Below are 27,966 nucleotides of genomic sequence, written 5' to 3'. Positions count from 1 at the left end.
TTAGTCAGGTCCCTAGACCTGGGGCTGCCCTTTGTTCAGTCCTGGGGTGCCCCTCCCTCACTTAATTCTGGCCAGTGCTGACTTTAATTCTGGCTCTGAAGGTAGGGTGGGGTGGTGGGTGGGGGAGGGTAGGTCGGCTTTTTGTTACCTTATATTGTGGAAATGCCGGATTCCCACCTACCTTCAATGCTGGGCCTTAGTGTGGAGTCCCTCCTTTCTTATGAGGATGATTGATTTTTTTTGGGGGGGGGGGATTCTTTTGCGATCATCTGTGTCATTCCGTCTGAGGAGAGGAAGAGAGCCGTGTCTACTCTGCAGCCATACTTACCTGGAAGTCATTCAGCACAGATCTTGACACATGACAACCACAATAAATTCTTGCTTACTTGTTACTGACCATGATGATGATTATGATGAACATGAACAAAAGAAGTCAACTATTTGGACATGTTTAGTTAGAGATGCTTGTGGAATATCCAAATGAAAATGTCCTTTAGATAGGTAGTTGAAGTTGTTTTTGTGAAGCACAGAATTGAAGGCAGATTTAGGAGTTGTCTGTGAAGAGGTTATAGTTAAAGCCACAGGAGTAAATGATATCATAAAAAAGTAATAGACTATATATAATATATATGTATATATTATATATAGTACTTAAAAATTTGCAAAGCATCTTACATGTGATCTCATTTGGTCCTCACAATAGCCATGTGAGGTAGGTGCTATTATTATCTCCATTTTACAGATGAGGAGACTGAGGATGAGAGAAACTAAATGACTTGGGTTTACATGGATGGTAAATGTCTGAGACAGAGTTTGAACTTCGTTCTTCCTGACTCCACTATTCTACCCAATGTGCATCTTAGTTGTCATGATAATGTAAACAAATGAACAAGGTTGAAAATAAATTTTGAGTAATACTTATATGAAGAGGCTGGAAGCAGAAGCAGAGCAAAGATAACAAAAAGAAGGAAGTTAGAAGGACAGAGAAAGAACATGGAGGGGGGCAGTATGGCCCCTCTGAAGCTAAGGGAGGAGAGAGTGGTCAATAGCAAAATCATCATTGAAAAAAACCTGGATCCAGTATTTACTATTTCATTGGTGACCCTTTGGGAGAACAAATTCCCTATACTATTCTCAAGAAGTTGAGAGGATGGTTAAGTAATGAAAAAAGTGAAGACATCCAAAATCTACACTCTTTTCCCATAAAATTTACAAATTAAGAGGAGAAAAATTAAATGGTGGCTAGATGAGCTACAAGGATAATGAGAGGTATATTGTTTCAAGACTGTGAAGAAATAAGTAACTGTAGAATCATGGATTTGGAATGAGAAGACACCTTAGAAGTCTTCTGGCCCAACCACTTCCTGTTATATATGAGGCAACCGAGACTCATGAAGGTTAAATCACTTGCCCCAGGACATATAGATTATGGCTCAGAGGTAGCATTTGAACCCATTTCTTTCTAATATTCCAAGCCCAAGACTATAGATTATATCATGTAACATGCACCTGAATAAAAAAAGAGTCAGAATAAGGGAAGGATTGAACATGCTTTAGAGGAGAGGAAATGACTAACGAGTTAGGGTCCCTGAGGATCAAGAGTACAAGTGTAATGGATAGCTTTATTGAGAAATAGAGCTGTCTCATTTTCTGGGACCAGTGGAAAGGAGCATAGAGTACTCCTTGAATGGACTTCTTTGCGAAGTCCTTGTTTTTGGTGGAGAGAATTTGAAGTCATGTGAAGAACTAACATAATTGAATCTAGTAAATGACCACTCCTTTCTTAGATGAAATGACCATGCCTACTTTCCCTCAAAAGGGCTCTAGTGTATGTCATCAGAATAAGTAGGCTGATGCAAAGGAAAAAAAAAACATTTAAAGCTAGTTGATTGGAGACCATCATGGAGGCAGAGCAGCACCTTGGTGTTAAAAACTGGATTTTTCTCCTTTTCCATTATCATATTTTGTGATATAGGGTGTTAACAATCATCTCTTGATCTAAGGTCAAGGGTTACACTACTCAAAGTACTATATATTGGTCATCCACTAGAAATGATATAAGAAAAGATGTCATTGTCATGGGGGGGGGGTCAGTTAAGCAACTTTTACCAAAAGATCTGGGTAAGCAAATCTTTGGATGACCTGGCCTCATAACTGGACCATGGTCAAGAGTGGCAGGGTAGCCTAGACCCAATCAACTGTACAACTGATTGACTAAAACTCTTTCTCTTACTTCCATCTCTGTCTGTGTTCAAGCTTTCTCAACACTTTCATATTTTGACAAATCTCTCCCTCTTTATGGCACTTATATTGTGAAAAATGGCATGTGGGCTTTTAATAAACCATATAAAAGTAAAAAAGGTGGTAGTTCAGCTTAACTCAAAACAAGAGATAATAAATACTATCTTATCTGGAATTGTTCCTAAACTACCATCAAAGCATGGTTTGAATCCTACCTTAAATACACCCAGACTGTGTGACCCTAAACATGTCATTTAAGCTCTTAGTTGATTCTGGGCAATTCTCTAAAATTCTAGAATTGCAAAATGACTGTCAACCTGTACTGATAAAGGGAGTTCCTTATATCAATGAAATCTCAGGTTCACTCATCCCAAAATTAGCTTTTTCTATAGTAAGCTAAAAATCACATATTTATTTTTCTCTTTTCATTGATAAAGATGGTCCCCCCCCAAAAGACAAAACTGGTGATAAGGATCCAAAAACACCAAGATTTCTTCATTGTTGTTACTTCCAAAGTGGCAAGTATAGATTAATAGAAAGAATCCTGGGCTTAAAAATCAGGCACACCCATGTTGAAATTTCACTAGTAATACTAGCTTTGTGATTATGAGCAAACTACTTATTTCTTCTGATACTTTATTACTTCAAAAAAAGCTTACCTCACAAGATTGTTCTTTTTTTTTTAACCTTTACCTTCCATCTTGGAAACAATACTGTGTATTGGTTCCACGGCAGAAGAGTAGTAAGGGCTAGACAATGAGGGTTAGATCACTTGCCCAAGGTCACACAACTGGGAAATATCTGAGGCCAGATTTGAACCCAGGACTTCCCATCTCTAGGCCTGACTCCCAATCCACTGAGTCACCCAGCTCCCCCCACAAAATTGTTCTAAGGATCAAATGAAATAACATATATAAACTCCTTTGTACAGGCAGCCATCTACATGCTGGCAACTTGTTATTGTTGATGTTCAGTCATTTCAGTTGTATTTAACACTTCATGGCTCCATGTGGGAGTTATCTTGGCAAAAATTTTGGATTGGGTTGACATATTTCCTTATAGATTTTTTATATTTTCATTTTATAGATGAGGAACTGAGGCAAACAGAATTAAGTGACTTGCCTGGGTTACAGAGATAGTAAGTGTCTGAGGCTGGATTTGAACTCATGAAGATGAGTCTTTCTAATCCCAGGCCCAGCACTCTATCCACTGGACCATCTAGCTGACCCAGTTAGTGGGGAATAAAAAGACAAAAATGAATCTGTCACTTTCTACAAAGATCTTACATTCCATCAGCAGAAACAACATGTTTATAGGTCTGTATTTGTGTGTATTAATACAAATATATGCATATGCATCCATGTTTATATATGTGTGCATGCACACATGCATGTATTTACCCATGTTTATTATATATACATATTACATACACATTATGTGTGCATATTGTATATTATGTGTATATATTATATATTATATATTATATTATATTAATATATTAAAGGAATTAATTTGGGATGAGAATTGTACTAGCAAATGGAAGTAGAAGTAGAGGAGATCAGGAAAGGTCACATGTAGGAATTGATGCTTAAGCTGAGCTTTGAAGGAAGCAAAGAATTCTGAAAGGGAGGAGAGGGAGAATTCCAGACCTCAGGAACAAGCTATACAAAGCTGTGAGGATAAGAGATAGAGTGTCATGTGTGAGGAATGACATGTAGCTGAGTTTGACAGGTACTTAGAATCCATGAAGGATAGTAAAAGTGCAAGAAGAGTATAATGTAAATTGGAATCAGACTGGGAAAGTTTAGAGATGAGGAAACTGAGGCAGGCAGGGTAACAGAAGGGTAATAAGCCCTAAGTTTGCATTTGATCTCTCAAGATAAGAGTAAGCCACTGGAGCTCCTTGGAGAGGGAAGTGGCATGGGAGAGACCTTTTCTTTAAGGAGATGGTTTTGGCAGTTGGGTGAAGGATTTAAGCAACAGAGATGAATTAGCAGGCTATTGTGATAGTCGGAGGGAGAGGTGATGAGAGCAGAAACTTAAGAGGATGGCCAAGTGAGTGGAAAAAATGGGGCAGATGTGAAAGGTAATTCAGAAATATAACCTTTTTTTGAGACTTGACAACTTATATTGTGAAGTGGGGGAGAATGGGCTGTCAGGGATGACTCTGAGATTGCAAACCTGGCTGACTAGAAGGTGGTACCCTCAACAGATATTGGTAATAAATACAAATATTATCTAGTTATCTTACTTGAAATAAACGATATTTTAAAAAATGCTTCCCTTCCTCTGTGGGTCCCAGAAGTTAGCCAGAAAGAAAGAGCAATGCTTACCCAGCATCTAGTCATCATAATAATGTTTGCCTAAAATAACACATTAGAAACTCCCCTCCAGGTCCTGGCTACTGTGTTTCCAGCAACATAGTTGATCCTTGCTGACACCTACTACTCTATATGAGGAGCGTGACTTCAGGCACTGGAGAGAACGATCCCCTCCCTATTTTGCAAGAAAATCCTGCATAAAGAAGTTGTGTTTCTGTCTCCCATCAAGGTAGTGGCTGCCAAGATAAGAGTGGAGGAAGGAAGCTGCGAGGTATGCTGGTGAGATAAGATGAAATAGAAAACCACAGTCAAGCAATCTTGCAAAAGCCGGTGTCGCTACCATCCAAAGCATAAATGCAGATCACTCCATCTAAAATAACAGACACGTGAGTGATCACATTTCCAACTTGAGGCTGACAAGGTTTCCCAGTGGATAAAGCTTTTCCTTTTGTATCCATTTCTATAAGCACTAAATTGATGGGGATTTTATGGTACATATTAATGAGATGGTTTTTTAAATTAAATGTTCCTGAAAAGAAGAATTAATTATGCTTTAGAAGAGTGAGTCTCTGCTGACCATATAAATGTCCAATGTACAAGTTGCTCCTTTAAGCATAATATCTGTGATCATTTGAGGAGGAAATATACAAACTTAAAGGGCTCCCAGATTTGGGAATTTGACTTTACATAATAATGGTGTTTCTGAGGGGAAAAAATGACACACACACACACACACATACATGTATAGTTGTTAAAATGCACAAAAAACATTCTGCGTTGAAAGAAAACTTTTTTATTACCACAATGGGCTAAAAGGTCTTTGTACAAAGTGCTTAATTATCACTTTACCAATCTCACAAGCTTATTTTTCTATTTGTAAGATTTGTGTTAAAGGGGGTCACAAGTAATCAGTCAGGGAAAAGCATATAAATTTTACATGAAAAACTGGTTAGATTAGATAACTGAGGAGGTTAAGCTGCTGAGAAAAAGAAATGCTAGCAGGATCTAATAACCAGAGTAGGACATGTAAGAAGCAGAAAGAAATGCTTCTGCTGTACTATACGTTGTTAAAGTCATGTCTCCTATTCTTTTCCCCTCACACACACCCTATATTTTAAGAGAGAGAGAAGAAATTGGAGAGGGTCCCAATGAGAATTAATAGATTAAAGGGTTAAGTATCAATAAATCAACAAGTATTAACACTTACAAAGTACCAGGCGTTGTCCTCGATACAGAGGATACAAATATAAAAAATGCAAACATCCCAAGCCCTGATGAATTCCGACTTTAATGGTGAAGAAATCTTAAAGGGATTGAATTATTTAGTCCTGAAAATATCTTCTGGTATTTAATGGCTAATTAAAAAAAAAAACCAAAGCCACAGTCTCTTCTCTCTTCACAAAGGATAGAATCAGTGGAAATGAATTTAAACTGAAGCAAGGGAGAATTGAGTTAGACTTCACATTAGCCCACATTTAAATAGAGTTTTAAAGCAGCATGCTACTTTTAGAGTCAGAGATGCAACTTTCTGCATGTGGGGCCTTGGGCAAGTCCCTTTCCAGACCTAAATTTTCATCGGTTGAAATGAGGTGGTTGGACCAGGATCTAAGGATCCTTCCAGCTGCAGATTTATGATCTCATGAAAGTTTAAGCTTGTGTATTCAGTATTCAAGAGATTCAAGGAATTGATTGAGACCTAAACCTGCAATTACCACATGCTGCCAATAAAGGCAAAGAGAGGCCAGGGTTGCTTGTTCTGAGCAGCCAGATTTAAGCCCCCCAAATTCTAGTCATTATGTGTTTTATCTTCATCAGAATTAAAACACAGTGTTAAAACCACTGAAATTAAACATTCTCTTTATAAGTGATTCTGCTAGAGAAGGTCTTAAAACAAATCTAAGTGGTATAGTGGGAAAAGCACCAGGTTTGCAATTAGTACATGGGTTGAATTTGAATACCAGCTCTACTTTTTACTACTCAGGTAGGAACATAGTAGTTAGAATGCCTGATTTGCAATCTGGAAGACCTGAGTTCAAATTCACATTCAGGCACTAACTAGCTACAGGACCCTGAACCAGTCATTTACTTCCAGGACTGTTCTATCCACTGTGCCATTTAGCCACTCTTCAATATATATGTGTGTGTGTGTGTGTGTGTGTGTGTGTGTGTGTGTGTGTGTATATATATATATATATATATTTATGTATGTGTGTGTGTATATCCTAGGGTTATTGTGAGGATCAAATGAGATAATAATAGAAGAAGAAGGGCTTAGTCCAGTGTCTGGCAAACAATAAGTATAATAGAAATGTTAACTTTGTAAATCATTACTATTTTGCCACCTTGGATATATTCCTGAATTTCTCTGAACTTGTTTCCTTATCAGAAAAGTGGTCTCCAAAATTCCCTCCACTACCAAAATCCCAGCATCCCCAAATTTTATATTTTATATATTATATATCTGGATGAATGGATATACACACATATATACACAACAAGGACAGCTAGGTGGTGCAATGGATAGATAAGATCTGGAATCAGGAAAACTCATGTTCATGAATTCAAATCCAGCCTTAGACACTTAGCCTTAGACTTATCATTGACTTGGGAATTCTCAGTGAGAAAACTCCCTTTGCCAACACAGATCAGCACCTGTTCTACAAATTAAAGTCTTCAAGCTGCTAGGTAGAGCAGCAAATAGAGTAGTAGAATTGGAGAGGGGAAGATCTGGGTTCAAATCCTGTATCAGATCTCTAGTAGCTGAGTAAACCTGGGCAAATCACTTCACCTCTCAAAATCCTCAGTTTCTTCATCTGTAAAATAGGGATAATTATGGAGGACCAACTGAAATAAGGTATGAAAAGTGCTCTGCAAAACTTAAAGCACCATATAAATGTTAGTTATTTACAGAAAGTATTGCCTTTCCAAGTAGATACATAAAGGCAATTAGGTAATAACTACCTAACCCTTACCTGATAGCAATCACTGCATAATTTAACCCTAGTTTATCCCCAATTTCATAGATTAGAGAACTTTTTTTCTAACTTTGAACCCTTAGCTGAGAGTCAGACTTCTTTTGCTTTGAATTTCCAACAAGTTTGGTTATCAAAAAGCCCCTTTAGGCAAATTTCCCTCCATTTGGCTTTCCTCTTCCTCTGCCAGAAATAATCGATTCTCAAGATAGGTTGATAAAGCTAATCAAAAGCATTCTCCCATGTTGCATCTCTAGCCTCTGAGATGATTAAAAGATTTTTTTTAAACCAGTGTCTTCTATCTTAGAATCAATACTTAGTATCATTAAGGACTAGGCAATTGAGGTTAAATGACTTACCAAGGGTCACATAGCTAGGAAGGGTCTGAGGCTCTCAGATGTGAACCAAGGACCTCCTATCTCTAGGTCTGGCTCTCCCTTCACTTAGCCACCCAGCTTTCCCTGATTAAACAATGTTTGTCAGTAAACTCTGTTTCCTCTATTCTCCTCTGACAAAAAAAAAAAACAGAATAGGAGAGATCACAGATATAAATGTGTTACCAGTATCTTTGCATGAGACTTTTTGTGACCATCTGGCTGTGTAATGGAAAGGATACTAGATTAATGAAGAGACCTGGATTCTAGTCTTACTTCTTCCACTACCTGCATGACCTTGAGAAAAATCATTTCACTTTCCTGTGCCTCGTTGTCCTTTTCTAGAAAATTGAGTGTCAGACTAACTGATCTTTAAGTCCCCTTCATACTTGGAAATTCTGTGATTCTGCATCCAGTTAGCTGTAATTTTCCATTCTAGGCTTAAAAAAAAAAGAAATATCCTAGTGAGGAATGTCAGCTGCTCTGGATTGCTTAAAATTTATTAGTCATTTAAATCAAATAATCTTCCGTTAGACGAGGCAAACAATTCTTACACAGAATTAAATCTGCCTTCTGATGCAGGTTACCTCTTAGTATAAACCCAGCTCTTACCAGAACATAATTTTAAATAGATTTTGCAAAAGGAAATTAAATGAGGTTTTAAAATATAGCCTTAATGTGATTGCAAAATAACCAAAGGAGCAGACCAACAGCATTGATAGAAAGCTGGTTGTAAGCCAGGAATTCTTGAGTTCAAGTCCTGCCCTTGGTGTATACTGGCTAAGCAACTGAGTAAATGTCTTAGATCCTTAGTGCTCTCAAACTTGGGTAGAAATAGGGGCCACTGGAGTATCTAGATGGCACAGTGGATAGAGTGCCAAGTCTAGAGTCAGGAGCACCTGAACCCATCCTAGCTGTGTGACCCTGGGCAAGTCACTTAACTCCATTTGCCTAGCCTTTGTCCTTCTGCCTTGGAATTATTACTAAGACAAGAAGCAAGGGTTTAAAAAAAGAAATGGGGACCCCTACACCATATATAAGGATTCCTAAAGACCATATATTATATATTACATATATTATATTAGAAAACTACATGTTGCCATTATCTATGTCTATGTCTTATTGTATTTTTATTTTTTTCTTAAATATTTCCAAATTGTGTTTTAATCCAACCTTTTGAAGCCAGAGAGCCACATGTTTGACACCAGCATTCTAAGCAACTCTCTGAAATCATAAATTGAATTGGCAGAGAGAGCTTTCTCACTGGGTAGTCCCCTGTTCTTAAGACATCCCAAATCCAGTACTTCTCCTCTGAATCACAGGCATCAAGTTTGGGATCTGTTAGGAGCCTCTGCAGACTGACACCAGAAATAGCTATGTTAATGAGAAATCTTAAAATGGACCCTTTCTGAAAACTGTGTAGTAAAAATAACTACAGAAGAATGGAATCAAAAGGCCTGAGTTTCAATCCTGGCTTTGCTATCTAATGCCAGTGTAACTGCAAACTAATCCTTTTCCACTCTGGGCAGAAGATTCCTCATCTGTAAAATGAAGTGAAAGGATTCCAGAAAGGAATTTGGATATATTCTCCCTTTTCATATTTTACTTTTCCCCAATTACATGTAAAAACTATTTTTTAACATTTGGTTGGTTTTTTTTAATGTTGAGTCTCAAATTCTATCCCCTGCTTCCTTGAGATGGTAAGGAATCTGATACAGATTTTACATATGTAATCATGCAAAACTATTTTTTCTGTATTAATCTTTTTGTGGAAGGAAACTTTAACCAAAACTAAATAAATAAGAAATAAAGTGAAAAGGTTTGCTTTGATATCGATTCAGACTCTATCGGTTCTTTTTCTGGAAGCAAATGGCATTCTTTGTCATGATTCTTTTGAGGTTATTTTATTGCTGAGAATAACTAAGTCATTCACAGTTATTGATCATACAATATTTCTGTTACTGTGATCTCCTGGTTCTACTTACTCACTCACCATCAACTTGTAAGTCTTTTGAGTTTTTTTGAGTTCCTCCTGCTCCTTATTTCTTATAGTATAGTATTCATTACAATCATTACTACAGTTTACTCACCTATTTCTCCATTGATGGTTATCCCCTTGATTTCCAATTCTTTTCTATTTCATATTTTTTCAATTATATGTAGAAACTTTTCTTAATAGTTCTCTGACCTTTTGCAATCCAAACTCTCCCCCTTTTCCCTGGTGGTGAACTCACTTTTCAATTCTTTGCCACCACAAAAAGAGCTGTCATAAATATTTTTGTACATATTTTCCTTTTTCCTTTTCCTTTTTGTTTTTTAACTATTTTGGACACAGGCATAGTAATGGTATTGCTGGAGCAGAGGTTTTATGGCCCTTTGGGCAAAGATTTAAATTCCTCTCCAGAATGGTTGAATCAGTTCACAATATCCTGAGCAGTATGTTAATTTCTCAATTTTCCCACATCCTCTCCAAGTTTTGTCATTTTCCTTTTCTAGCCAATCTGACAGGTATGGGGCAGTACCTCAGTCAGCTTAATTTGAATCTCTCTAATTAATAATGATTTAGAGTATTTTTTCACATGTCACTAGAATGCTTTAATTAACTTTGTCTGGAAACTGCCTGTTTACATCCTTTGACCCTTTACCCTTTGGGAAATTATTTTATTCTTATATGTTTGGCTCATTTATGTGTTTGAAAAATGAGTACTTCATTAGAGAATCTTCTAGAGAGTAGTACTTCATTAGAGAGGATAAAAGTTTCACCATTATGATTACTGTATATTACTCTCCATCCTGTCTCCCCAGTTTATCCTTTTCTTTCTCCTTTCATTTTGTCCATCTTTTAAAAATGTTTAGCTTCTGACCACTACATTACCCAATTTTCCCTCTTTCCTATCAGTCTCCCTTTTTCTAATACTCTTCCTCTCCTGTTTTCCTGGGAAATATAATACACAAAATAAAATTGGTAACATGCAAAACATTTTTCTAAATCATAATTCCCTAAAATTCTGTGGCCTCTTTTACTAACATCTCAATTTAAAAAAAAAACATTGATTTTGAACAATATTCACTTTTCATAAAATATGCAATACACAATACCATAAATACTGTAATAAAATTCTAAAAAGTGTAAACATTTTTAGCCTTATTCTTACCTTCCAACCTGTCAGATGATAGTGTGAGGGCATTATACTATGTACCATACTACTGTAAATCTCTCTATCTTGATCACCCTCTCAAAATCCAGGGAGAATTGCTACTATTGGAAAATGCCAAGACTGGCAAAGCCTCAGCATCATCTCTGCTACCCTCTTTTTTATGGCTAGTAAATGGCATTGGAAATAACAAAGAATGGACCAGTTTAACATACTTGGTTAGAAATGTCTGTTTCGTGTACAATTTGAGATCCTTAATGGCCTCAGTATGAGAGAACTGTAGAAGCAAGCTGACATTTAATCTTGAGGCTACCATCAGTGATGGGATCAGAAGCCTCAATATCTCTAGCCAGATGGTAGATTAGACTGATGCTGGCTACAGACATTCCAGCATGAATTTTATCTAACATCTTTATTTTCTTAGTGAGCTTGAAATGAGTTGAACAATTCTAGATTTGTGTAGGCTGATTACTCTTCCCAAAGTTACCAGGAGTAATTTAAAGCTACTTAAAATGAAGGGTCACACAATTATAGCTAGCATTTCTAAAGCTATTTAAGGATTGCAAATCATAACATAAATGTTAACCTCATCATAATAAAAAAAATCCTGTCATGGATTAAGTTCTATTATCATCTCCTTTTTGAAGATAAGGAAATTGAAGCTTAAAAAGGTCAAGTGACTTGCTTACTATCATACTAGTAAGCTGAGACAGGGACATTATAACCCAATTTTCTGTTGACCCTAAGTGCAATGTCCTTTTTACTATAGCACACTCTCCATTTTTTATGGGTTCTTCCTGGGTGGGATCAGTTCAACCTATGCAAATTAAGTTAATAAAACAAAAAGTACCAAAAAGGTATAAAAAGAGAGAAATACATATTATACATATATATGTGTACATAAGTCTATGTATTTATAAGTTAGCTATATATACATATATCCACATATTTGCATAAATATATGTATGTATGCATACACATATGTGTATATACTAGCAATTTTTACCTTGTTCAGTTATATGTTTACTCTTACTCTGAGAAGTCACTTTTAGGCTTCCATTATTAAATATTTAAAGAGTATATGAAAATATTGAAATTTCTAATGGACAAATATTTTCTACCTTACTGAAATAATTTGACACTGATTTCTTAAATACTTCATTAATGCTGTTCTTTTAAAGAATAGTGCCTAGAATAATGCCTGGAAATAGGAGACACTTATTAAATATTTGTTGATTGGCATGTATAAACCTTCAAATTTCTTAGACTTATGAATGTTGGAAATTTCCCCATTGGGAAATTTCATACTGGAAAAAATTTCCTACTGATTGTAAGAACTCTATTGGAATGTGAAACCCCTTGGCATGGGAGGATCCTTCTCCTCCCTACTTAAGACTACTTTAGGACAGAAACCTTTTGCTAAACAATGGAAAGGGTTTTGACCTATGCTTAAGCATAGAACAGGAAGTTCTTTGAGTCATGATTGATTTTAGAATTGATACAATAGAGATACTTGGAATGACAGAACCAGGTCTTGGAAAATACAATCTCCACCCTACTTAGAGTAAAAGGATTTAGGAAGGGCTGCAGCAAAGATCAAGATTTAATTATTTGAGAATATGACCTTCAACAGACATGTGCAAAGCCACAGACCTCTGGGCAGTCCTGGGTTAAACTGGAGCCACCATTGGCACAGGGGAGACATCAACAATGATTGGTAGATGTGAGAACTGAGGGGAGGGAACTTAGATGGTTTCCTGAAAGATATCGAGGTCTGAGGAGAGGGAGGAGAGTTTTCTGCTCGGAGGAGGTTTTGCTCTGAGTGAGGTGGCTCTGAAGGAGGAGGTTTTGCTCTGAGCGAGGTGGCTCTGAAGGAGGACTGAGGAGGTTGCTCTGTGGGAGGACCAGGAGAGAAGGCTGGATCTGAAGGAGGAGAATTCTCTGGAAACATTTCTTGAAAGGAGGCTCTCTTGAAGGTGGAGCCTGAGGTTGGCATGAGAAGCCTTACCTAGAGAGATCTTGGGTGAGTGATAAAACCAACTGACTGATTTATTCATTCTTATTCCTTTCTTACTTTCTCTCTTTTTCTATTGATTAATCAGTGTATTATAAATTAAAATTTCTCTATAAAACCCAGTTGGCTTGAGCATATTCATAAATTGGGAATATATTCCCTGGCAACCATCTTATATTTATATAAAACCAAGACACAGTAGAAAACATATTTCAGTGGTCATAATTGATATATATATATTTCCCTTGCTCCCAAACATTTTAATTATGACAGTTTATGGCTCCCACTCTCTTATCTACAACTATTTAACACTCAAAACTATTTTAAATCTAACACATGTTGAACAATGTTATCATCTGTGATAACCAAAACTTTTACCTAAAACAATGTTTTTGAACCATATCCCTGTAATTTAGTCTGCTTCCTGATTTTATCTAAAATCTATGCTAAAAATTATACATTTTAATTGTTGGTAGTTTACATCCCAAATTTAATTTGTATTTATTTTTCTATATCTTGTAAATTATTGTCAATGTATATAACCCAATTGTCAGTTATATTTCCCAAAAGAATGTAATCTCCTTGAAGACAGGGAGTGTTATGGCTGGGTTTTTTTTTCCCTCTTTCTATCTCCACTACTTAGCTGAATGCCTAGGTTTGTGCTTTACAAATTTTATTTCAATTTTACATTACATTTACATTATAATTACAATTTTAATTAAAATTTTAAATTTCAATTGAATTTTAAATAGTTTTTCTTTTCATAGGAATGAAATCTTAGACATATTTGAAAATATTTTAAGTAATCAGAATAATTTATCATTTTGTTTAATAAATTAACATTTCTTTTGCTATGATGAAATAAAAGATTTTCTTCAAAAGCATTAGACAAATGATAAATGACCAAAAATGTTTTAAAGTGGTAACTTGCAATGCAATAATATTCATTTCTCTCTTTATGAACAGAGGAATTTCTTGAAAATAAAGTCTCAGCATGTGTTTTTTTCACTTTCTGTTACAGTATTTTCCTTTTATTAAGCTACCATGTATTGAAATAATAGATTTGTTTCTACTCTCTATCTATAAAATGAAGAGGTGAATTTCTTTTTAAAAAAAGACAAAGGTTATAAGGCAATTTTAGAATAGTGTCAGTGTTTTGCTTTTGACTCACTCACCTTTTAGAAAATTGGTTTTTATATTTGTCATTTTAGGACATGTTCAGTTGATATAAGACATGGAAAATGGAAGTCTGAATTCCTAAGGATTCACTTCTGCTCTTATGAACAGTTGAAGTTGTTAAATAGATTATGTTTTTTTTTCATTTCTTACATGTACTAGAGAGACAGATTTTGCAAAATAATTTTTAAAAATCTTCTTCCTTTGCCATCAAAGGTCACATGTCCCCTGGGGTACAGGTTTTATAACACTTCTATTTCAAACCACAGACCTTTTTAAAAAGTACATGAAAAATAATTTCTGCTTCTATAACAAATTTTCATCCTTACTGAAGTTTTATTATTAGATTGGGACAACTTTATTTACTTTTGCTAAAGGAAATACATTTTTAATAAATATCAAGCCATATTGTCAAGAGCATGAAATAATTGAGAAATCATAGACCTATTGCAGCAATCCTGTGTGAAAAGAAATACTATCCCTCTCTAGTTTTTTAATTTGTCTTTTACTTCAGTTCAGGACCTGGTCATCTTTTTAAAATATGTTATTGATATCTTTTGCTTTTTATAGTATCTCCATTTCCCAGTGAGAGGTTAAAGGGAAGTAAATGGAAATCTAGTCATCCACTATCTTTTTTTAATACATCCAAGGTCAAAGAATCCACTGTTTCTCAAGGAGCCTCAGTCCAATTTTGAATAGATCTAATTATTGGAAAGATTTTTTCTAATATTGAGCCTAAACTGGCCTCTTGGCAATTACAATCCACCACTCCTGTATCTAATCTTTGGGTCCAAATGGAACAAGTCTAATATCTGTTTCTCATGACCCTTTCAGGTTCCATTTGGGAGGTGGAGGGAAAGAGGGGGGAAAAACCTTTAAGGTGCCTATAATTATGTCATTATCCATGTCTTTGTGTAATTAAGATAATTAGTTAATAAAGAAATGAGGTATTAGTTAATAAAGTTATGAAATAATAAAAGAAAAGTTATTCCCTTAAAAATCTAATAACTACCTACTGACATCTTTGATGGAACATTTCCTTTCTGAAAGGGGCTAGATTTTTCCATGGTTACATGATTTATGTTCTTTCCCTCTCCTCCTCCAACTCCCCTCCTAAAATCAATGAACAATTCCACTGACTTTTACATATATCATTGATCAAGATCTATTTCCATATTATTGTTTACACTAGGGTTATCATTTGGTCTACATCCCTAATCATATCCCCATCAACCCATGTGAACAAGCAGTTGTTTTTCTTCTGTGTTTCTACTCCCTCAGTTCTTTCTCTGGATGTGGATAGCATTCTTTCTCATAAATACCTCAGAAATATCTTGGATCATTGCATTGTTGCTAGTAGAGAAGACCTTTACATCTAATTGTGCCACAGTGTATCAGTCTCTGTGTATAATGTTCTCCTGGCTCTGCTTCTTTCACTTGGCATCAATTCCTGGAGGTCCTTCCAGTTCACATGGAATTCCTCCAGTTTATTATTCATTTGGGCACAATAGTATTCCATCACCAAAATATACCACAATTTGTTCAGCCATTCTCCAATTGAAGGGCATCCCATCATTTTCCAATTTTTTGCCACCACAAAGAGCGCGACTATAAATATTTTTGTACACGTCTTTTTCCTCATGATCTCTTTGGGGTATAGCATGGACTCCTCTTAAGGTAGCCTTTTGAATCCATTGTCTTGGTTCAAGAAACAGTCTTATAATGTTTGTGAATAGAATGAGGTTTTTTAAAAGTATAGAGCAACATGGAAGAAGATATAAATTTTAACCTCATTTAACATGTTTTCTAATAATATCTAAACTCTTGAACTGGTGGGTTTGCCCAGAAATCTCCCTAGAGCTAGTTTCTAAGAATATAAATGTGTGCTATCTTGCACATAATTTTCCTGTTCTGCCACAGACTTTTTCAGACAATCTTCAAGTTAAATCTTTATCATTGCAGCCCTTAAAATGAGCCCTTGAACTACCTTTCTTCTTATTTTCTACCCTTCTATTATATTTAGTTAAAATTTCACACTCCAGAGGTTTGCCCCTGAGCAGAAAACATAGTATGAAGGAAAGGGTCATGGGAATTGGCAAGAGTCACTGATAAACAGTGGTTTTGAGTATAGAAAGCAATACTTTAAAATACACTAAAGATTTATGATAGTAAATTTCAAAATGTACCATGTCTAGCAGTTTTTAGACACTGACTAAGCGTCGATGCAATAGTAACTCAATTTACACATTCAATCATTCAGCACTAATCACATGGGTCCAATGTGGATGGAGCACTGTATTAATTAGGGAAACAGTAAAGTTTAGGCAGTTCTTGGTATAAAGGAATATGTACTGACTCTGCAATCAGAGAAATTAGTTTTATATCTTATCTTAAATATACATACCCTTCAGTTTCCCTGGTTCTAAGTTTCCTCTTATCCAAAATAGGAAATGATTCATCCCTTAGTTGCTTTCCATTTCTAAATCTGTATGGCCCCTTTCTTTAGTCCCTGTACTCATGGAGTTTCAATATTAGTAAGAGTTAAAAATGGAAAGAGAGATAACTAATAATGTTATGTGCTAAACTCATGAGAATCATAAAATAAGGCTTTAAGTGTTGGGTTAGAATTATTTCTGAAAAATAGCATTTAAAAAATTCAATAGACCATCAAAGTAAATGGAAATGACATATTAACAACATGGAGTAGTTTTTTGGTCTTTAGAGCAAGGACTGTCTTTTGCCTTTCTTTGTATCTCTAGCACTAAGTACATGGCACACAGTAAAATGAAAGATCCTTGGAAGCAATAATGGCTTCTAGTTTGGATTCTTTTTTAACTTTTCAACAAGTCATATAATATCTCTAGACCATATTTTCTTGGTCTCACTGTGGGATTTGACCTAGGATTTTCTTTGAGGCCTCTTTCAACTCTACAATTCCATTATGCTAATGTCGTGACAGCTAGATGACACTATGGACAGAGCATTGCACCTGGAGTCAAAAAGACTGGAGTTCAAATCCTAAATTAGACATCTAATAGTTGTGTCATCCTGGAAAAGTCACATAACCTATATTCGCTTCAGTTAAATGTAAAATGATGAAAATAGCACCTGCCTCTCAAGGTTATTATGAGCAGTAAATGAGACAAAATATGAAGAATGCTTTGCAAACCTCAAAACACTATATAAATGTTCATTATTATTATCGTCATGTCATCACTCATGAAGGTTTTTAGACTGATATTGATTTTTGAGAAGATGGGAAATAATATTTTTAATACTACTGATTCAGATTGTTGGGCTGAAAAGGTAAAAAAGTTGAAGTCAGTAGGTGCAGCTGGTGCTTAGATACTCTTTTCCTGACAATATTCCTAAGGATTAGGGCCAACCTGAATTGCTGACTCTTGTATTCTAGGTCAATTCATCTAGCCATGTCAGTCCTCAGTAATCCTCCACAGTGGTGATGTATAGACACAGAGATGGAGATATAAATGCACAATTCTTGCACCCTAAGACCTCATCATTAAGTGAAGGTGGCAAGTCTGGGACCCGAGACCCTGAGCTAAAGGAGAGGGAGGGAGCGAGAGTGTATTCCAGTGGAGAGGTGCTAGACCACCTCTGACCTTGTCTCTGGGCACCTGAGATGCCCTAGCTAAGCTTCAACTATATTACTTTTAAAATCATCACCCCTGGGGTCAAGGGGGGGAAAGCAAGAATGAGAAGAAGAGAGAGTTTTCCCTTGTCTCACTCCCCTAATGCCATAGATTCAACTGCAGCTGCAACTGCTACATGGAAACTGGGTGGCAGATGGAATGTGTGTATGAGATATATAGAGATATAGATACATATACATACATACATACTCATCTATATACATGTATGCAGACATGTGTGTATATAGTATGTATAATATATAACATTGTTAAATTATATTAAATATCTTAACTAACATTGTATGTATGAATTCATAATTTGCATACAAATAAGTACAATGTTATTTAGTTGTTTTTCAGTCATGTCTAACCGTTTGTGACCCCATTTGTGACTTTCTTGACAAAGATACTAAAGTATTTTGCCATTTCTTTCTCCAACTCATTTTACAAATGGGGAAACTGAGGCAAACAGGATTAAGTGATTTTCCCAGGGTCACACAGCTACTAAGTGTCTGAAGTTTTCAAGAAGATGAGTCTTCCTGACCCAGAAATGTATCTACTGCATCATGTAGCTGCCCTAGTGCTTTAGACAAAACAGTCTGATCCCTATGTGAAAGATAGTTTAGAGATAAAAGACAGTAGAGTCAGGGAGATCAGTCAGGAATCTAGAACAATAATCCAGGTGAAAAGTGATAAGGGCCATAACTGGAGAACCGTGGTTCCCTAATTCTCCCTACTCTTTGTTCCAGCCACATAACCTACTTGCCATTTCCTGACTCAGTACTCCATCTCTTGCCTCCAAGACTGTCTCAAAGACCTTCTTCTCAGCTTTGCTTCTTGGAATTCCAGCCTCCTCCAAAGTTTACCACCCATGGGTGGTAACCAGTGTAGTGCATGGTCTTTAGAGTTTTCTGTGGCCAAAAGAAATCATTCTCTCAGAGGTCAACCTCCTATTTGCCAATCTTACCTTGACAGCATTTCTCATGCGAGACCCCTTCTTGCGCTCCCTTAGCCACCACCTTGTTGCGATCTCTCATCATTTCAAACCTGAAGTAGTGTTATAGGTTATTGCCTCCAAAAGTATGTAAGCTTGGCGTCCTGAAGGCTATGCTTTGCACAGTGTAAGTTTGGTCAAGTTCTGCCAAGGCTATATTTATGGGCGATGTGTCTTTTGTCCAGGAACCATCCACATTGAGTTGGAGATCCTCCTCCAAAGGCCAACTACAAGCTGTTAAGATCTGTTTGTATTGGGGGGCTTTGAGGGGGTTTTTGGTAGCAGCAACTGTCAGAGACTATCAACTAAATTATACATGGTTTGTCTGCATCCTGGAATAGACCAACAAAGGTACAGATCTTTGCTGTATTATATAGCATGGTATAGTATAAGACATTGTTTCCTCTAGATTCTAGAAAGAAACCTAATTTGCCTCAGTGACAAACAAGCTTTTATTGCAGTATATTTAGCTTACAAAGTGTAAAGGCTGAATGGAACTCTAAGGTCATCCAGTTGAACCTCCTCATTTTAAAGATTAGGAAACTGAACCTCCAAAATGTTTAGTGATTTGTGCCAAGTCACAGTTACTAAGTGGTAGAACCAGGACTTTGAATTCAGCTCTTTTAACCACAAGTCCAGTGTGCTATCAATATGCTATACAACTAGATCCCAATTAATGCAAATGATGAATCTGCTAATGTGATCACATTATTCAAATTCACATTGCATATTTCCATTGTACTATAATGGGTTACTATAGTTTACATAATTATAACTTCAAATAGTGAAGATTTGAATTCAGGACCACTTTAGAGCATTTAATATTCACAATAACTGGGACCGTCCTTTGTTAATCTTTACCTCATTGTCATTTGTTTCATTGGCCTCTTTGCAAAGATTTTATTCATGCATACAAATATGTTATAAATAGTAAAACAAAAAACTAATTTCACTAAATACAAGGCTAAAATTACTTTGTAGACATGAAAGAGTTCTGTCCATGTTAACTGTTGCTATTGATAACCTATGAAAGTTGAAAATGAAAATATTTTATGAATTTTTTATCTCTATGAAAATAATTTAGCCATAATATTCCCTTTTGTCTCTTTTCCAGTTTTCCCATCCCCAAGTCTTCCATAAATAAATGGTTTTCCTTCTGAAACAGAAAAGTCATTTTTATTGTATCTGGAATTAATTTTTTCTCTTGATTTGATATCCTTTGAAGATATATGGAGTGTTTTCTCAGAAGCCAGTGGAATTTTACTGAAGAAACAAAAACATTCCCTCTATGTAGTGTGCTGTATATAATACCAGCCTCACTGGACTCCATCAAAAAAAGGAAAAGAAATCTAAATAATATTTTATCTCCAATTCTAACCAATTCATAACCAAAATATGTACAGAGAGAGAGAAGGAACCTATGGAGATTTAAACTAGGATTGGTTCATTCTTGAACTGCTACATTGGAAAGTCTGCTGAGTGAAGTGGCATCAATGGATTTTGCTAGTCCTGCTTCATGGAGGATGCTCCATTCTGAATGTCTATGGCTTGCTGCTGCTGCTGTGTCAGCCATATTTTCTTAGATCAGAATGTTTTTGGTTTTTCTTTTGTTTTATAGACATGAGCGTATCCATACCAAGAAGAGCAACTACAATAAAGTTCCAGTGTCCTCACCAAAGGATGTGGATGATTTAGCTACTCTTGAAGTATTGGATGAGGTAAGAAATTCAATCAGGCATGTTCCCCAAATGGCATTTGATTAATAGCAGGTCCTTTGGCTAGTCCTTTTATGTGAGTCTTATAATCAAATGATCTCTCCCTAAGCTTCCTAGTTAGTACCGACATAATCTAGCAGCATATAAGATGATCCCAGATGTCCAACCTCACCTCACAGCGCTATGCTTGCCTACTTCAAGTCTCTCACTATGTAGTACCAGCAACATAGGAATTCCTCAAACTTCATCCCTGATCACAAAAATTTCAGGTTTCTCCAAGTGATAGGTAATGATACAGCAACTGACTGCAGCCTTAAAATAGAAAGGAGGAAAGAGAGACACACATAACTGTTTCATGGTTGTCATGTAGAAGAATTTCCTTGGTGCCATAGTGGAAGATTTCAGTTTTACTTATATTTTTAAAAGCTTTTTCATGACTAGAAATGTCCCAAATGGAATGGGTTCAGAAAGCACTGTGTTATACATTTCTAGAGGTTCTCAGGTAGAGGATAGATGGTCATTTGTTAGACCCATTGATGCAGGTTCCTTCTGTACTTTTTAGCCTGGTTGATTTGCAAGTCAATTCATTTCCCCATTCCTGCCCATTTTCCAAGCTTTGGGGAATTCCCTATAATGAGAAGAATGTATGTGCTACCACCCAGGTTCCCCATTGCCACTCAATCTCTAGACCATGTTTCCCCAGAATTCTCAGCAAAGCCAAACAATTATTTGCTGCTGCTATATAGCCTGACTCTATGGGTGTATAACCGACAAGCCAAGGATTTGTAATCTCAAGATAAGCAAAAAAGCTTATTTAATGGTTAGTGACCAGTTAGACACATGAGTTTTCATATTTAATTGAATCATTGTGAATATAAGAGATGACCCAATTGCTGATAAAAAGCTGGGCTCAAAACCAGAGGGGTCTGGTTTCAAGTTTTATTTTTGACATATATAAGCTTGTGTGAACCTGGACAAGTCATTTAACCTCTTGGCATTCTAAGCAGCTTTTTAAGTCTGTTTCAGCAAAAGGACAAACCTACATTAGTAGAGATTTTCTCACCAAGATTTCTCTAAACCAATAAAATCACAGATCAGTTTCATTCATTGAAGAAAAAGTTAAAACCCTTTGAGCCATACCCCTACCACAAACAAAAAAAAATCAATATGTCCAATAAAATTCATATATGTTTAATTGGTAGATAAAATACAGGATGGGAACGACCATGGATACCAATCAAGTTCCAAAGGCATACATATATGAAAATTATGACCTCGTCACTTTCAAACATGATCAAGAGGAGATTCTTTAAAATTACTTTTTTATCTTCATCTTGCACTTTATATGAAGTGCTTATGGATAGAAATTCTATATATAAATATAATGGAATATTATTGTACTGGGGAAATTTGGGGAGGCTGTTTCAAAGAATAATGGAAAGGCTTGTTTGAGCTGAAATAAACTTAAAGGAACAAAACAAGAGATGCAATTTATACTTTAAAATAAGTATGGTAAAAACAAACAGTTCTGGAAATTGTAATAACCATGATCAACTTAATGATAAACCATGATTCCAGAGGAATGAAGAATGCTTAATACCTCAAGACAGAAAGATGAGAGACTAATATGCAGACTAACACATTTGGGGAGTATGATCAATATGATCATTTTTGTGTGTGTTTGACTATACTTGCATAGTTATTATGGAATTCTGTCTTTATTTTTTCTTTAAGTGGATGGGGAGAATTGGGAGAAAGAGCAAAGGATGCATAATGAGAGAGAAGGATGGATGGATGGATGAATGGATGGATGGATGGATGAATGGATGGTTGGTTGGATGTCAGGTGCTAGAACCTAGTTTTAGCTACTTTTAAAAAAGAAGAAAGGCATTTTAAGTATTTTCAACATGTGCCAAATATTTGAGGATATAGTCCATTTTCTGAGTTCAATAGAAACAAAGTTTAAACCTTGGTCTTTACCATGACATTTTTAGTCACTGTGAAGGTTAGCACAGTGAGAAGTACATTTTGTTATTTTACGGATTAAATTATAAAATGGGAAGGTTTTACCAGCCAGCTTCCTATTATAGGGATGAGCAAAATAAAAATCGAAGTGGAGTATTCCATCAGTTTATTTCATGGGCCAATAACATATCAGCAAAGCTGACTCTAGAATTCACCTTTGTTTTCTGAAAAAGGTAAATCACTAAACTACAACTATAATTTTTTTTAGCAATTGAACACACAAGAAATTAGGTCTGGCTTTTAAACCATACTATTTGTCATTTATAGTGACAGTTTTTCAATATACCATCATTGTTCATTTGAATTAACAAAGGACCTGATCATAAAATTAACATTTTTCTTATGTTGGAGTCAGGAATTCTTAGAGATTTAGCATTAAGAAATAAGAGTTGCACATGTTGGATGAATTAGTATTAGTTTAATATAATTATTAGACTAGATAATTAGTATTTGATTATTAATAGATTAATGACATATATAAGATTAAATGTTGAGATTTTTTTTCTTCCTTGTATATATTTTACAGCATTTTAATCTTTTTGTGGATTACCCTGTGGGTCAATCCAATCTTTTATTTTTTGCTTATTAATCACATAATAGATATTTTTTAAAAGGCTCTTACCTTCCATCTTAGAATATATATATGACCATACATGCATATATATCTGTATATATATATATATATATATATATATGTATATTAGTTCTAAGGCAGAAGAGAAGTAATGGCTAGACAATCAGATTAAGTAATTTGCCCAGGGTCACACAGATAGGATGTATCTGGGTCAAATTTGAACTCAATACCTCCTATCTCCAGACCTGGCTCTCAGTTTACTGAGATACCTAGCTCCCCTGCCCCCCCACAATAATTAAACTTTTTTAAACCCTTACCTTCCATCCTAGAATCAATACTGTGTCATTGGTTCCAGGAAAGAAGAGAGGTAAGGGCTAGGCAATAGGGGTTAAGTGACTTGCCCAGAGTCACACAGCTAGGAAGTGTCTGAGACCAGATTTGAACCTAGGACCTTCCATCTCTAGGCCTGGCTCACAGTCCACTGAACTACCCAACTGCCCCCAATAATTAAACTTTTCACAAAGTATACTAGAGGTCCAAAAAATTTAGTCTGAATTTTACAAGTCATAAACAATCAAGCATGCCTTTAATAACAGATGCAAACTCCAAGCATGGTGCATGGGAAATTAATCACTAAACTGAGTCATAGGGAATAGAAAGATCACTAGATTTGGAGTGCTTGGCTTTAGTTTCTGACTGTCACTGACTATATGATTCTAAACAAATTATTATATCACTCCAAGCCTCAGTTCACCATGTATAAAATAGGGGCATCTTACAGGCTCTTTATGAGCCAAAGAACTTTATAAATTGTAGTGTACTAAAGGAGTTGTTCCTTCGAAGGGATTTTGTGAGAAGCAAATGAGATAATTTGGGTTAGGCATTTTGTAAAGTACTATTAAATGTCAATTATCCATTTTTGTCTTATAATTTCTCTCTGTAACAGGGAGGTGAGTTTAGATTCTCTAAACTTTGATTGGTCCTGTCAAGTTGGCAAGCTTTGAAAATACAGGCATAGAAATGAATTCTATTTCCATTGGAAGACTGGCCAAGTAAATTTGGAGTGGTCCATCAGCACACTGACTAGAAAGGGTAGTGAATGTTTAGGGACTACCCCCTCCAATGAAATAAATAATGTTCCTAAAAGTATTTCAGTGACTGAAGCAAGGTGCCAGAAGATGCAAGTGCCACTGGTAAAGTTCCTTTACCAGGAAGGCTCAGATCTCAAAGCCTCAGATCATGAAAATTACTGAAGAAGAATTCTGGCTTGTGATGCCCAGTTTTTGTTTAACATATAGTCTATCTTGAGCCCTGGTTGCTGTAGTAGACTTAAAAAGTGAAATGGGAACTCCTGGTATGTGGAAGAAATTAAGGGACATTAAAGGATCAAAGATGCTGAAAACTAGGAAAGAAAAAAAATCAAAGAATAACCATTCTGTCTTCTTTCCTATCTTTTTACCATTTCTGATCCTCTTTTGCTCTTCCTGTCTCCTGACCCTTAGGGTCAGGATTGGCTGCTATCAGGGAGCCTGAATAGGACCAGAAGAGCTTCACAATCATCTTGTTGATGGAGGAGGTGAGAGCAGGTAGAGAATCTCTTTGCCTTGAACCTCATTTGAGGAACAAAAGTGTGGCATAGACCCAAAATAATTTTTGTTTGACATGGTATGTTATTATTACTATCTGTTTTCATTGCCACAGATTATTTCCATTATGTTAAGTCTGGGAGCATTTCTGGATTCTTTAACAATTCTATGCACATAATTTGACTATGTAAATAGCTGTACATTATTGTTAATTGGATATGAGAACTCCATTATGCCTTGAATTTAACGTAACAGTCCATGGAGGTTAGAAAAAGCTTATATTTAACAGAGAAGATACATATTTCTACAAATGTTTCAGCTATTAGAATTCTGCCTCTAACCACTGTCCATACCCAAAGTCTTTTATGGTGAATAAACAAAAAACTCATTTTGCTTTTCAACTTTGTTTCATATAACAAATCAGTTCTCATAAGTGCTGATCCCTGCCCCTTGGCTAATGTTGATTTTATGTACTCATATGATTTTCCACGGATAAAAAGATTCTTTAATAAGTTTTTACCCAAGAATCTCTAAATTAAATGCTAAACTGCACCGTAAGCTCTTATAATAACATGAAGTGATTGAAACCAAATTATGTTCCATATACCTCTAAAAACCACTTTCTCTTCTCTTTTCTATTCCTCCCCTTTACTTTACACCATCACTCCCTGCTTCTTTGTGGATAGTGGATTTTTATAGTTGTTCTCATTCCTTTTCTCTGCAATACTCTATGGGTTCAATATCTGTTCTATCCTTTGGAAAATAAGAGCTAGCCACCTTCCTTCATGGCATATCTTAAAGGCCTTTAAAATGAAGACAAATAGCTTCAGATATGTCTGTGATTACTAAAAGATGTGTATGGTCCCCTCACTATTATGCCTCTGGACATGAGGGTATGTGTGTCTGGTCCTTATCTCTGATTCAATATGTCCTTGTTAGATGGCAGAGTTAGATAGAAGAAAGTTAATGTCTTTAATTATTTAATTTTACTCAATCAGAAGGGACACAAAGGCAAAAACACCCCTCTTTTGTCTTTACAGAAGACAGTGTCAGAGCAGCTTGAGAATTGCTATTCCCGTGATCAGATCTACATCTATGTTGGAGATATACTCATTGCAATTAACCCATTTCAAAATTTGGACCTTTATTCCACTAAGGTATGAAAAAATGGCTTGCATTCTCTCATTTTGATCAAATGCATTTTTCTAACCTTTTAATAGGGGGAGCAAAGGGACCGAATCTTTAATTTTATTAGTATAGAGAGCTCGTAGAGTAAAAATCCCCTTCACCAATTCAGATCATTAACTATCTATAGCTTACAGTTTTAGATGATTGTGTGGAGCACAAAAGGGATTAGAGGACTTGCGCTTATATATATATATATATATATATATATATATATATATATATATATATATATATATATATATGAGATAGGATTTTAATCCAAGGCATCTTTTTTCCCCAAGAAAGGCTTTGTGCTCTATCCTCTATGCAAAGTTGCCTTTAAAAATACTGCAAATAATCATTTAAATCAGAACATTGGAAGAAAAAAAAAACAACCACTATTCATTAAAATTCTTTCTTGAGAAATCATGGTGCGGTGTAATCAGTAGAGTCAGCCTCCAAGGCAGGAAAATCTGTGTCCAAGTTCCACCTCTGAGATGTAGTGGCTATGTGCCACCTCCCACCCCACTTAGCAAATCATTTAATCCATCAATATTCTAGGAAACTCTAAAACTATAAGTTGCCAAAGAGATGTCAAGCTGTATTGGTAGAGGGAGTCGCAACATCTGGGGGTCTCATATGCTAATGAAATCAAAGGTCCACCCATGTCCCCTGTTATGCATATGATAGCCCAGATGTGGATTTTGCTTTTAAATTTGAGGATGCATTTATGAATAATTCAAGGAAGGTGCTTTTTTAAAAAAATAGCCCTCAAGTGACAAGTGCATTCTGATTTGTTGTGTCTTCTTTTCCTCCTAGCATTCAAAACTCTACATTGGAGCAAAGCGAACTGCCAACCCTCCCCACATCTTTGCAGTGGCAGATTTAGGCTACCAGTCCATGGTAACATATAATTCAGATCAGGTGAGATTCTTCTCAAATCAGTTGGCATTGATGCCATATGTTTTAGTATAGAGAGTACAGGTCCTGGAGCCAAAAAGTTCAAATCTGACCTCAGATACTTGCTAGCCATCTGACTGTGGGCAAATCACTTAAGTCTTTTTGTCTTGGTTTCTTCAACTTAAAAATGGGATAATAATAGCATCTAACCTCTGAGGGATTGTTGTGAGGACGAAATGAGGTAATAATCATAAAGGCTTAGCACAGTGCTTGCCACATAAATAAGCACTATTTAAATGTTTCTATTGTTTGTCATTCAGTCATTTCAGTCATATCTGACTCTCCATGATCCTATTTGGGGTTTTCTTGACAAAGATATTAGAGTAGTTGGCCATTTCCTTTTCCAGTTAATTTTATAGATGACATGATATTAATAATAATAATAATGAGGATAATTTATGTGGTGATGATAAATAATTTAAATATTAGCTATTATTATTATTCCCCAATGTGCCTGTCTAAAACTCACTGAACAAATAAACTTCAACTCCTATCTTCTTTTTTTCTTTTTCTTTTTTGAAAACCATGCAGTGTATTGTCATTTCTGGAGAAAGTGGAGCTGGAAAGACTGAAAGTGCCCACCTCTTAGTACAGCAGCTAACTATTCTTGGAAAGGTAAACTGCTTCCCTTCCATCTCTACTTTGTATAAATAGAGATTGGAAATGTGATTTCACTAGTATAGGGAACTTCCAGAAAGGAGACTTCCTCTACCAATAGTGAATTTCTCCTGCTCTGAAACTTCACTGGGTTAGAGAGTTCTTGGAGAATTTAGAGGGTATATGACAGCTAGAATGGGCCACACACAGACTTTGAAGCAAGTAATTTCCTTGTTTTGAACTCACCTTTCTGTTCACTGCACAAATTGGCCTGACTGGTAGAAGGAGATGGTTCCTTAGATGGAGACCTGAAGGAGGAGAGGTCATGAATTCCTCAATCACTGGAGGTCTTTAAACAAAAATTAAATGAACACCTGATGGAATGAGGGGGTAATGTGTGACAGGGATTATTGTCTGGGCACTAGATTTTCTTGGACATCTCTTT

At 35.9% G+C, this 27,966-nt stretch overlaps 1 protein-coding gene across 1 annotated transcript in view; it reads left to right on the top strand.

Moving 5' to 3' along the window:
- MYO3A (myosin IIIA) overlaps positions 1-27,966 on the top strand; it is a 274,518-nt gene that overhangs the window by 130,173 nt on the left and 116,379 nt on the right. The window contains exons 11-14 of the mRNA XM_056800079.1: positions 20,516-20,615; positions 25,838-25,954; positions 26,784-26,888; positions 27,456-27,539. Coding sequence (XP_056656057.1) covers positions 20,516-20,615; positions 25,838-25,954; positions 26,784-26,888; positions 27,456-27,539 — 406 coding nt within the window. The remainder of the gene's footprint in view (positions 1-20,515; positions 20,616-25,837; positions 25,955-26,783; positions 26,889-27,455; positions 27,540-27,966) is intronic.

Source organism: Monodelphis domestica, chromosome 5, assembly GCF_027887165.1.
Source record: "Monodelphis domestica isolate mMonDom1 chromosome 5, mMonDom1.pri, whole genome shotgun sequence".
NCBI lineage: Eukaryota > Metazoa > Chordata > Mammalia > Didelphimorphia > Didelphidae > Monodelphis > Monodelphis domestica.
Note: the sequence above shows the minus strand (reverse complement) of the source record. Positions and strands in the feature narration are given on the sequence as shown.